At 38.7% G+C, this 13940-nt stretch overlaps 1 protein-coding gene across 1 annotated transcript in view; it reads left to right on the forward strand.

The window, feature by feature from the left end:
• Positions 1-10664: 10664 nt before the first annotated feature.
• cpxm2 (carboxypeptidase X (M14 family), member 2) overlaps positions 10665-13940 on the forward strand; it is a 70883-nt gene continuing 67607 nt past the window's right edge. The window contains exon 1 of the mRNA XM_061931750.2: positions 10665-11543. Coding sequence (XP_061787734.1) covers positions 11303-11543 — 241 coding nt within the window. The 5' untranslated portion in view covers positions 10665-11302. The remainder of the gene's footprint in view (positions 11544-13940) is intronic.

A 13940-nucleotide genomic window follows, 5' to 3' on the forward strand; every position in this document is an offset into this window, starting at 1 on the left:
CCAGAGGGAATCCAGGGAGACAAGACACACAGCTTGAATCCGGGGAGTGAAGGGGGACTGCGGGAACACGACACAAGACAACACACCTGCTCAGTGGCCTAGTGGTTAGAGTGTCCGCCCTGAGATCGGTAGGTCGTGAGTTCAAACCCCGGCCGAGTCACACCAAAGACTATAAAAATGGGAGCCATTACCTCCCTGCTTGGCACTCAGCATCAAGGCTTGGAATTGGGGGTTAAATCACCAAAAATGATTCCCGGGCGCGGCCTCCCAGGGGGTGATCAAGGGTGATGAGTCAAATGCAGAGAACAATTTCGCCACACCTAGTGTGTGTGTGACAATCATGGGTACTTTAACTTAACTTAACTTAACACAATATATACACATACACATATGCGGTCCTCTCCAAGGTTTCTCATAGTCATTCACATCGACGTCCCACTGGGGTGAGTTTTTCCTTGCCCTTATGTGAGCTCTGTACCGAGGATGTCGTTGTGGCTTGTGCAGCCCTTTGAGACACTTGTGATTTAGGGCTATATAAATAAACATTGATTGACATTGATTGATTGACAATGAGCACACACAGAGAGAGAGAGAGAGAGAGAGTGCATAGAGCTAAACGTTTCGGCTTACTGTACGGAACAGGTAACTACGTTCTGGCCCGGAACGCAGGTTTGCTCTGGCTTTAAGAAGCCCAGGGAGCTCATTGGCGACAGGTGTGTTGAGTGCTGCATGATTGATTGCAGCTGCTTGCTGCAGCCGGAGTGGCGCGCGCAGGCGTGCGTTTGGAGGTGCGCAAACGTCACCCAAGGTTAATACAAATAAAAAATAAAAATACATGAAACTTACACTTACACAGAAATCAATAGTTTAGAAAGTATAAATAAACATGTGAAAAATAAAGTAACACGTTCAATTGAATCAAAAAATATGTGCAAAGATTAAAGATGTATGCAAAATACAGTTGAAATAAAATGACAAAAGATAAATGTAAAAATCTGTATAAAATCTATACATCAGAGTTAATAAACACAAATTAGAAAAATACAGTAAAATGCATTAAAAATAGCGTTCAAAGTATAAATTAAATTATACACACAATTGACATTTTAAAAGAAAAAATATATAAAACAGTTTCTCAACAATTTTTAAAAAACAATACAATACAAATAAATGATGACAAATTCAAGAAGAAGCCAAATATTGGCAAATGAATTTAAACTTGCAAACATTCTTTAAAAAATGGTCAAATGGGTTATACTTGTATAGCACTTTTCTACCTTCAAGGTACTCAAAGCGCTTTGACACTATTTCCACATTCACACACACATTCACACACACATTCACACACTGATGGCGGGAGCTGCCCTAACCACCACCAATCAGGAGCAAGGGTGAAGTGTCTTGCTCAAGGACACAACGGACGTGACGCGGTTGGTAGAAGGTGGGGATCGAACCAGGAACCACCCGCCCCCCTAAAAGATGACAAATAATTAAAAATATGCATTCAAAATCCATCTTGACTGCGAAAAGAAAATCTTTCCCAAAAGTTCCTCGTCCGGCGGCCTCTTATGGGCTGCCAGTTCCAAAGTACGTGAGTGTGAGGAATGCTGGCAACGCATTTGTAAAAAAAAAAGTAAATGCGGTATTCAAGTTGCACGAGGTTTTGATTTCCGTCTTTGTTGTAGTTATTGTATCCAAATGTAAATGCTTCACCATTGCCGTCAAACTTTTGTATACAGTAGGATCAAACATCTGCTTTGTTTGTCTTTTTTTTTTTTTTTTAACTGCATAGAAACTGTCCCTCCGCCCTGGTGCTCATGTGGACACACAATTACTAAAGCAGGTGTTCTGGGGGGGGGGGGGGGGGGGGGGGGGGGGGGGGGGGCGTGGAGTGGAAGTGACAGTGTTGCTGCAGCAACCTGCGATCGCCCATAAATAAACACGCTCTTTTGTCCTTTTCATCACGGAACAACTTTACTATCAACAACACGTCTTATTAGAAAGCAGTGCAATGTAGTAGAAATACCATAAGGCAGGGGTCGGCAACCCAAAATGTTGAAAGAGCCATGTTGGACCAAAAATACAACAACAACAAAAAAGTGTTATAATGAAGGCAACACATGATGTAAGTGTCTATATTAGCCTACTATCAAAATGACTTTAAAAGTCTTATATAAGTGTTATAATGAAGACAACACATGATGTAAGGGTCTATATTAGCCTACTATCAAAATGATTTTAAAAGTATTTTAAAAGTGTCATAATGAAGGCAACACATGATGTAAGTGTCTATATTAGCCTACTATCAAAATGACTTTAAAAGTCTTATATAAGTGTTATAATGAAGGGAACCCATGATGTAAGTGTCTATATTAGCCTACTATCAAAATGAATTTAAAATTCTTATATAAGTGTTATAATGAAGGCAACACATGATGTAAGTGTCTATATTAACTATATTAGCCTACTATCAAAATGACTTCAAAAGTCTTATATAAGTGTTATAATGAAGGCAACACATGATGTAAGTGTCTATATTAACTATTATAGCCTACGATAAAAATGACTTTAAAAGTCTTATATAAGTGTTATAATGAAGGCAACACATGATGTAAGTGTCTATATTAACTATTATAGCCTACGATAAAAATGACTTTAAAAGTCTTATATAAGTGTTATAATGAAGGCAACCCATGATGTAAGGGTCTATATTAGCCTACTATCAAAATGACTTTAAAAGTCTTATGTAAGTGTTATAATGAAGGCAACACATAATGTAAGTGTCTATCTCCGCTCGGGATGGTTTCCTGCTGACCCCACTGTGGACTGGACTCTTACTGTTATGCTGGATCCACTATGGACTGGACTCTCACAATATTATGTCAGACCCACTCGACATCCATTGCATTCGGTCTCCCTAGAGGGGGGGGGTTACCCACATATGCGGTCCTCTCCAAGGTTTCTCATAGTCATTCACATCGACGTCCCACTGGGGTGAGTTTTTCCTTGCCCTTATGTGGGCTATACCGAGGATGTCGTTGTGGCTTGTGCAGCCCTTTGAGACACTTGTGATTTAGGGCTATATAAATAAACATTGATTGATTGATTGATTGATATTAGCCTACTATCAAAATGACTTTAAAAGTCTTATATAAGTGTTATAATGAAGGCAACCCATGATGTAAGTGTCTATATTAGCCTACTATCAAAATTATTTTAAAAGTATTTTATAAGTGTCATAATGAAGGCAACACATGATGTAAGTGTCTATATTAGCCTACTATCAAAATGACTTTAAAAGTCTTATATAAGTGTTATAATGAAGGCAACACATGATGTAAGTGTCTATATTAGCCTACTATCAAAATGACTTTAAAAGTCTTATATACGTGTTATAATGAAGACAACACATGATGTAAGTGTTTATATTAGCCTACTATCAAAATGACTTTAAAAGTCTTATATACGTGTTATAATGAAGGCAACACATGATGTAAGTGTCTATATTAGCCTACTATCAAAATGACTTTAAAAGTCTTATATACGTGTTATAATGAAGACAACACATGATGTAAGTGTCTATATTAGCCTACTATCAAAATGACTTTAAAAGTCTTATATAAGTGTTATAATGAAGACAACACATGATGTAAGTGTCTATATTAGCCTACTATCAAAATGACTTTAAAAGTCTTATATAAGTGTTATAATGAAGGCAACACATGATGTAAGTGTCTATATTAGCCTACTATCAAAATGACTTTAAAAGTCTTATATACGTGTTATAATGAAGACAACACATGATGTAAGTGTTTATATTAGCCTACTATCAAAATGACTTTAAAAGTCTTATATACGTGTTATAATGAAGGCAACACATGATGTAAGTGTCTACATTAGCCTACTATCAAAATGACTTTAAAAATCTTATATAAGTGTTATATTGAAGGCAACACATGATGTAAGTGTCTATATTAGCCTACTATCAAAATGACTTTAAAAGTCTTATATAAGTGTTATATTGAAGGCAACACATGATGTAAGTGTCTATATTAGCTATAGCAAAAAAGTCCCCCATTTGAGCTTTTTTTTGGACACTGTAACGACTGTTTTGAAGGATGAAAAAAAAAATGTAAGACACAAAAGATGTATTTAAAAATACATAAATATAAATGATATAATATAGTCATCACGTTGCATTTTTTACAATTAAAATATTGAAAAAATACAATTAAGTAAAAATAAATCAAATGTAAATAATATAAATACAATTTCATGAATACAAAACATTATTAAAGTAAAATCCATTGTAAATGATATCATCATTGAAGCTCTCTTTGGGTGAATCGGTGAGCAAAAAAAGTCCCCCCTTTGTGCTTTTTTTTTTTTTTTTTGACACTGTATAGACTGTTTTGAAGGATAAAACCTTTTTTTAAGACACACAAAAGATTTATATAAAAATACATAAATATAAGTGATATAATGAATTAATCGCATTACATTTTTTTACAATTAAAATATTGAAAAAATACATCCATCCATCCATTTTCTATCGCTTGTCCCTTTCAGGGTCGTGAGGGTGCTGGAGCCTATCTCATACAATTAAGTACAAATAAATCAAATCCAATTAAATTATACAAATACAAAAACATTATCAAAGTATAATATTTTTTTAAGACAAACAAAATATTTATTTAAAAATACATAAGTATAAGTGATATAATAAATTCATCGCGTTGCATTTTTTACAATTAAAATATTGAGAAAATACAATTAAGTACAGATAAATTGAGTCCAATTAAATTATATAAATACAAATTCATGAATACAAAAACATTATTAAAGTATAATAATTTTTTAAAGACACACAAAAGATTTATTCAAAAATCCATAAATATAAGTGATATATTAAATTCATCGCCTTGCTTTTTTTTTTACAATCAAAATATTGAAAAAGTACAAATAATTATATAAATACAAATTCATGAATACAAAAACATTATTAAAGTATAATCCGTTTAAAATTTTAAGATCAAAATCAATAAAAAATCTAAACTATATATATATATATTTTTTTTTTCAAACACATGAAAATACATTGTTTTGTTTAAAATAGTGTACATGAATGGGTTTTTTTTGACGATGTAAAAAATATTTTTTTTAAATATTTGATTAAAAGCATATACCATATTTTCTGGTCCATAGGGCACACTGCCGATGACTGGTCTATTTTCCATCTTTTTTCATATATAATAGATTATAAGATATTAGATTATAGATTATATTATTTTCTTTTCTAAATGGAAAACACTTCCTTGTGGTCTACATAACATGTAATGGTGGTTCTTTGGTGACTACCATCTACTGGTCACAATTATCATTACACCACGTACCAAATAAAATAGTTTCGAGGTCGGTAAGCACAACCAGAATTATTCCGTACATTAGGCGCACTTTGAGAAAATTGAAGGATTTTAAGTGCGCCTCTTAGTCCGAAAAATACGGTATTTAAAAAGATTTCACAAAAATAAACAATTCAAAAAAAAATTTATTAACTTAAAAAAATAAATATACACCTGAAAATAATTACTAATGTATTTTTCAAATATACACATCAACTTTTTTTTTATTAGCGTTCTAGAAAAATAATTTTTTTGGCCTGATTAAAAGCAAGTTGCTTTTTCACCTTGGTGTTAGTTGTGGGCTCCCAGCAGCAGCGTTTAACATTCCACACATGCATAGCAAATCAAATACTTTCATCAACGTCGTCCACTACAGCGTCTCGTCCACATAGATCACTGTTACCCGGGAGACAGGGTTCTCTCTCTCTTTGCACGCCCACTTTGGCTCAGTGTGTTGTCTAGACAAACTAATAAATAATTGGCCACAACAATATTCACCAGTAAAGCGATATTATCGTGATCATATTTTGATACAGCTCTTTTATTTCACGTTCTTAGTAGGTTTGCAGGGTTATTCCAGTGATTGGAAATGGAGTAAAAAGAGATCGTTAAAAGACACTTCTGTCTCATCGGCAGTTAATTATGTTTACTTGACTCAAAATGTTTCTTTGCTTTAGTTTAGTGCCTGAATAATTAGGCTTTAGTTAACTTTTGCAGTTTGTGTCATTTACTTTGTTTAGTTTCATTTGGGTTTAGTTTTAGTTAAGTGCATGCCTGAGTTTGTGTTAAAGTTAACTTTCATTTTCATGTTTTGTTTCATTTACTTTAGTTGAAGTTTTAACTTTACCTTAGGATTTATGTTTAGTTTACTTTAGGTTTTATATTTATCCATTCATCCATTTAGTTTACATTATTTTAGATTTTATGTTTAGCTTACTTATATTTCTTGGGAAATGTACTTGCTTTTAAATGTTAATGAGATTAATCCATAATAAAATTCAATTCAAGAAAAAAGTAACTTTTTAATAAAACCCAAAAATGCGTTACTCGTTGAAAAACAACCCAGAAATTGAGTTTTAAATAATACCCTTATCACCCCAAAAATGGATTGCTATTCATGAAAATAACTCCAAAATTTAACCCAACACAAGCAACTCATAAATTGGGTTATCAAAATAAGCCAGCATTTTTGTAGTGTGTACTCTCACAACAGCTGCTTTAAAACACGCCTCGCCAGATGTGGCAATTAGTATTACCACGTTTGCTTCAAACTTAGGTAAACATATAAATAATAAGTATTCAGATTTGCACAAGGAGTTATAAAAAGTGACAGGAGTCACTGACCTGCTGTTCGGTCCGGTGCAGACTGTAGTAGCACTTTAGTTTAGTGTCTGAATAATTAGGCTTTGGTTAACTTTTGCAGTTTGTGTCATTTACTTGCTTAGTGTTTAGAATTTTCATTTGTTTAATTTAATTTGGGTTAGTTTTAGTTAAGTGCATGCCTGAGTTTGTGTTCAAGTTAACTTTAATTTTCATGTTTTGTTTCATTTACTTTAGTTGAAGATTTAATTTTACCTTAGGATTTATGTTTAGTTTACTTTAGGTTTTATATTTATCCATTCATCCATTTAGTTTACATTATTTTAGATTTTATATTTAGCTTACTTTATTTTTTATATATAAAAATATATTTCTTGGGAAATGTACTTGCTTTTAAATGTTAATGAGATTAATCCATAATAAAATTCAATTCAAGAAAAAAGTAACTTTTTAATAAAACCCAAAAATGTGTTACTCATTGAAAAACAACCCAGAAATTGAGTTTTAAATAATACCCTTATCATCCCAAAAATGGATTGTTATTCATAAAAATAACTCCAAAAATGTAATCCAACACAAGCAACTCATAAATTGGGTTATCAAAATAAGCCAGCATTTTTGTAGTGTGTACTCTCACAACAGCTGCTTTAAAACACGCCTCGCCAAATGTGGCGATTAGTGTTACCACTTTTGCTTCAAACTTAGGTAAACATTTAAATAATAAGCATTCAGATCTGCACAAGGAGTTATAAAAAGTGACAGGTAATAATGTAGTTGTTACACCTGTCCTGCTGTTCGGTCCGGTGCAGACCGTAGTCGAGGAGCACAGGGAAGACGCTCCCTTCAGGGTCGATGCCATTTCAATGCCTTTTCATTTATATTTCAACCATGTAAAATTGTTCTCTGACTGTGAGTGTTTGATGTAGTGTAAGATTTGTCACAGCCCAGGGGGCATTCCAATGCGCACTCATCTGTGCGCTCTGCTGATTGCACCTCCAAGAGCGCACCTGTGCGCGCCACTCCTGCAGAAGCTGCGCCGGTGCACAGCTGCAATCAATCAGCACTCATCGCACCTGTCGTTGATGAGCTTCCTGGGCTTCTTAAGCCAGCGCAGACCTGCGTTCCGGGCCAGAACGTAGCTACTTGTCCTGTACAGTAAGCCAAACCTGTCTAGCTCTATGCATACTCCCACTCTGTGTTTCTTCTCCTCCGTGTTGATTTGTCTCGTGTTTTCTTGTCGATCCAGGAGCCTCTCTCCGTTCCCGCCTTACGAGCTGTGCGTCTCGTTTCCCCGTGTTCCCTCTGCTTCCCGGACTGCCTCTTGGATCTCGACCTCCCGCCTGGACACGGACTTTTTGCGGCTCGCTATAGCCGCCGACTTCCTGCCTGCTCACGGACACCTCTTGGTGGGGACAAGGCAGTGTTAACACTCAGCAGTTAATTTCCACACATAGTCGCACACCATACACATTTTGGATTTATTACACACTTCATTTCTGATTATTATATATTGTGCATACATAGTACATTAACATAGAGCTAACATAGAGCCTCCTTTTGTATACATAACAAGATTTTCTGTTCAAATAAAGCCAATAATGACATTTTTCGTAGTACCCTTTAATTGGAAAAGTATAGATATATATTTAGGGACCGGTATCGGTACTAAATTATTGGTATCAGGACTACCCTACTTTAGGGTTTACTTTATGTTACTTAACTGTAAGTGTATTTTTATGTTTAGTTTAATTTACTTTAGGGCTTTATTCTAGTTCAGTTTTATGTGTCAGGTTTAATTCAGTTAAGTGTTTAAGTGTATGTTTAACTTCGGACGTAGGAGTTGCTGAAGTTGAAGGTTTATTTGAATTATGTTTCAGTGTTTAAGTTGACGTTTAAACCTTTGGTTTTTTAGTTACAGTCACCATCAAAAGTTGACATACACTTGTAAAGGCCCAGAGCATAATACTACCACTACCGTGCTGTGTGATCATGTTTTGTTTTGGTTATGTTCGGTTTGGTTTTTGGACTCTTTGTGCACTCTTTGTTTTGTCACCATAGCGACCCATTAGTTTCACCTGTTTCACGTGTTGGACTCATGCACCTGTTGTCAATCACCACATCACTATTTAAGCCTGTAGTTGCCAGGCAGTCAGCCTGGCGACATCACTCTCTACACACCCTTGTTATTTATGCTGATGATCCATGCTGCTCTTTTCCATGCTCGTTTCTTGTCACACAGTAAATGCTTTCGTTTTTTTGTCCATAGTTCTGCCTTTGTGCTAGTTTTTGTTTTAATAGCCAAGTTTTGGACCTCCGCTGTGAGCGCCTTTTGTTTGTTCCTTTTTATCGTAAATATTAAACATGTCCTTACCTTCACGTCGTGTCCAGTCAAGTCGCTTTGCACCACGGGAAAACAAGCCACGCCTTGACAACCACCACCATGCTTGACGGTAGGAATGGTGTTCCTGGGATTAAAGGCCTCATCTTTTCTCCTCCAAACATATTGCTGGGTATTGTGGCCAAACAGCTCCATTTTTGTTTCATCTGACTACAGAATTTTCCTCCAGAAGGTCTTATCTTTGTCCATGTGATGTCAGATGAAACAAAATTGGAGCTGTTTGGCCACAATACCCAGCAATATGCAAGGAATTTAGGGATTTCACCATCTACGGTCCGTAATATCATCAAAGGGTTCAGAGAATGTGGAGAAATCACTGCACGTAAGCAGCTAAGCCCGTGACCTTCCATCCCTCAGGCTGTACTGCATCAACAAGCGACATCAGTGTGTAAAGGATATCACCACATGGGTTCAGGAACACTTCAGAAACCCACTGTCAGTAACTACAGTTGGTCGCTACATCTGTAAGTGCAAGTTAAAACTCTCCTATGCAAGGCGAAAACCGTTTATCAACAACACCCAGAAACGCCGTCGGCTTCGCTGGGCCTGAGCTCATCTAAGATGGACTGATACAAAGTGGAAAAGTGTTCTGTGGTCTGACGAGTCCACATTTCAAATTGTTTTTGGAAACTGTGGATGTCGTGTCCTCCGGACCAAAAAGGAAAAGAACCATCCGGATTGTTATAGGCGCAAAGTTGAAACGCCAGCATCTGTGATGGTATGGGGGTGTGTTAGTGCCCAAGACATGGGTAACTTACACATCTGTGAAGGCGCCATTAATGCTGAAAGGTACATACAGGTTTTGGAGCAACATAAGCAACGTTACCATGGACGCCCCTGCTTATTTCAGCAAGACAATGCCAAGCCACGTGTTACATCAACGTGGCTTCATAGTAAAAGAGTGCGGGTACTAGACTGGCCTGCCTGTAGTCCAGACCTGTCTCCCATTGAAAATGTAAGCAAATATTAACACTTTTGACCCAGCAGATTTGCTCACTTTCAGTAGATCCATAATAAATTCATAAAAGAACCAAACTTCATGAATGTTTTTTTTTGTGACCAACAAGTATGTGCTCCGATCACTCTATCACAAAAAAATAAGAGTTGTAGAAATGATTGGAAAGTCAAGACAGCCATGACATGATGTTCTTTACGAGTGCATGTCAACTTTTGATCGCGACTGTATATCTAGTTTTAATTGTTTTAATTACATGCATTTGGCCATATTTCCCCGTCTGAAGCCTGACGATGATGAGAACCTGATGGCGTGCTGCTTTTGTTATAAAAGTAATTCCTTGGAATGCTCAACTAACTCAAGCCCAACTTTAAAGTAGAGACTCAAGTTTGTTGTTGTTTTTTGTGTGTGTGTGTTTTTATATCAAAGTGCAGATGTCTTTTCTGCAAAACACAGGAAATCTGCAATAAAAAAAAAAAAAATTCCTCCCTCGTCTGGGAGGAGGTGAATTTTAGTGCATGAGGGAGCGTGCCAGTCCACACACAACTCCTTTTTTTTTCTTTTTTTTTTACTGGTCGTCTTCCTTCTTCTGCAGGTCTGAAGATGGACGTCTTCCTTCCACATCACTAACGTGCAATGAAGCGGCTCCTTTCCTCTCCAGCACGTTGAGAGATGTTGACCGAGGCCTCGGCTTGACGACACGTCAGAAGCTGTGATGATTCCGTGTGCGAACCCCTCCCCGTCTTCCCCCGCGCCTCGGGCCGGATCCAGATAAAGTTCCCGGAGAGAGGACACTTTTTGGGAAGTGGTCAGGTGCAAGAACGTTGGCCAGGCTTGGTGCAGACAGAGCGGGGAGGAACAGCGGATGTTGAACAGTCCCCAGCGAGAAAAACACCACCCAAATTTTTTTTTTTTTCCGGAACCACCTGCCAGCTCGTCTTGTCTTCGCACCTCTCCCTCCCTCTCTGCATTTTTCACAGGCAGAGGCGTCCATGGACCCTCTGGCTCCCCCCCCAGTGACTTGGAAAGCTGGGAGAACTTTGTGAACTCTCCCGGCATCTGAGCGGAGAGGAAAAGACGGGGAGGTGGGTGGGGGGAGTGTTGGACGGAACGCGGCGTGGCGTGGCGAGAGACCGCAGCAGCAGCAGCAGCAGCATCGGCGGAAGGATCCGGCAGAACCCTTCACTGGAGATTATCCACCCCACCCCCCCTCGCCTGGGTGGTGTCATGAGAGGTCAACAACGCCCCGGCGTCCTCTTCCCCGTGGCTCTGCTGGGACTCCTGGTCGCTCTGGCCGACCTGGGCCGGGGCTCGGCCGGCGAGGACGAGGACTACTACATGCAGGAGCTGCTGACCAGGGAACAGTACGCCCGGGTCCACATGCCCGAGAAGCCCGGGGCCTCTGTGGCGGACGTGCATGAGCAACCCAGACAATATCCTGGCAAGAAGACGGCCAAGGGGAAGGCAGGTAAAAAAAAATAAATGCTACTGTCTTTCAGAATGTTGACTTTGTTGGACTAACACTGTCAGCTCCATGGCAACAACACCGCGGAGGATGTCTGGTGTGGGTTCATGTGAAGTCAGTTATACAAACCCCGTTTCCATATGAGTTGGGAAATTGTGTTAGATGTAAATATAAACGAATACAATGATTTGTAAATCATTTTCAACCCATGTTCAGTTAAATATGCTACAAAGACAACATATAAACATTTTTGCAAATAATCATTAACGTTAGAATTTGATGGCAGCAACACGTGACAAAGAAGTTGGGAAAGGTGGCAATAAATACTGATAAAGTTGAGGAATGCTCATCAAACACTTATTTGGAACATCCCACAGGTGTGCAGGCAAATTGGGAACAGGTGGGTGCCATGATTGGCTATAAAAGTAGATTCCATGAAATGCTCAGTCATTCACAAACAAGGATGGGGCGAGGGTCACCACTTTGTCAACGAAAACAGTTTAAGAAAAACCTTTCTCAAGCAGATATTGAAAGGAATTTAGGGATTTCACCATCTACGCTCCGTAATATCATCAAAGGGTTCAGAGAATCTGGAGAAATCACTGCACGTAAGCAGCTAAGCCCGTGACCTTCCATCCCTCAGGCTGTACTGCATCAACCAGCGACATCAGTGTGTAAAGGATATCACCACATGGGCTCAGGAATACTTCAGAAACCCACTGTCAGTAACTACAGTTGGTCGCTGCATCTGTAAGTGCAAGTTAAAACTCTCCTATGCAAGGCGATAACCGTTTATCAACAACACCCAGAAACGCCGTCGGCTTCGCTGGGCCTGAGCTCATCTAAGATGGACTGATACAAAGTGGAAAAGTGTTCTGTGGTCTGACGAGTCCACATTTCAAATTGTTTTTGGAAACTGTGGACGTCGTGTCCTCTGGACCAAAGAAGAAAAGAACCATCCGGATTGTTATAGGCGCAAAGTTGAAAAGCCAGCATGTGTGATGGTATGGGGGTGTATTAGTGCCCAAGACATGGGTAACTTACACATCTGTGAAGGCGCCATTAATGCTGAAAGGTACATACAGGTTTTGGAGCAACATGTGTTGCCATCCAAGCAACGTTACCATGGACGCCCCTGCTTATTTCAGCAAGACAATGCCAAGCCACGTGTTACATCAACGTGGCTTCATAGTAAAAGAGTGCGGGTACTAGACTGGCATGCCTGTAGTCCAGACCTGTCTCCCATTGAAAATGTGTGGCGCATTATGAAGCCTAAAATAGCACAACGGAGACCCCCGGACTGTTGAACAACTTAAGCTGTACATCAAGCAAGAATGGGAAAGAATTCCACCCAAAAAGCTTCAAAAATGTGTCTCCTCAGTTCCCAAACGTTTACTGAATGTTGTTAAAAGGAAGTACCCGCACTCTTTTACTATGAAGCCACATTGATGTAACACGTGGCTTGGCATTGTGTTGCTGAAATAAGCAGGGGCGTCCATGATAACGTTGCTTGGATGGCAACATATGTTGCTCCAAAACCTGTATGTACCTTTCAGCATTAATGGTGCTTTCATAGATGTGTAAGTTACCCATGCCTTGGGCACTAATACACCCCCATACCATCACAGATGTTGGCTTTTGAACTTTGCGCCTTGAACAATCCGGATGGTTCTTTTCCTCTTTGGTCCAGAGGACACGACGTCCACAGTTTCCAAAAACAAGTTGAAATGTGGACTCGTCAGACCACGGAACACTTTTACACTATGCATCAGTTCATCTTAGATGAGCTCGGGCCCAGCGGAGCCGGCGGCGTTTCTGGGTGTTGTTGATAAATGGCTTTCACTTTGCATAGTAGAGTTTTAACTTGCACTTACAGATGTAGCAACACACTGTAGTTACTGACAGTGGTTTTCTGAAGTGTTCCTGAGCGCATGTGGTGATATCCTTTACACACTGATGTCGCTTTTTGATGCAGTACCGCCTGAGGGATCCAAGGTCACAGGCATTCGATGTTACGTGCAGTGATTTCTCCAGATTCTCTGAACGTTTTGATGATATTACAGACCTTAGATGGTGAAATCCCCAAATTCCTTGCAATAGCTCGTTGAGAAATGTTGTTCTTAAACTTTTGGACAATTTGCTCACGCATTTGTTCACAAAGTGGTTTCGTGAAATCTTGTAAAAGTATAAAGTAAAATATGCTATTTTGCGGCACAACGGAGCCGCAACACAACGGCGGTGGGTATTTCCCAACTGCGGAACCAGTCATTCCAGTCACTGACACTTTTCAGTTGAAATCTATCAATTTCAATTTAATATGTTTTGGAACACGTTAAAACTTCACAAGCACACATTTTGCTCAAGAGGTCAACGGTCCCTAAAGGAGTGGGAAGAAGCAGA

Source organism: Nerophis lumbriciformis, linkage group LG39 (assembly GCF_033978685.3).
Source record: "Nerophis lumbriciformis linkage group LG39, RoL_Nlum_v2.1, whole genome shotgun sequence".
NCBI lineage: Eukaryota > Metazoa > Chordata > Actinopteri > Syngnathiformes > Syngnathidae > Nerophis > Nerophis lumbriciformis.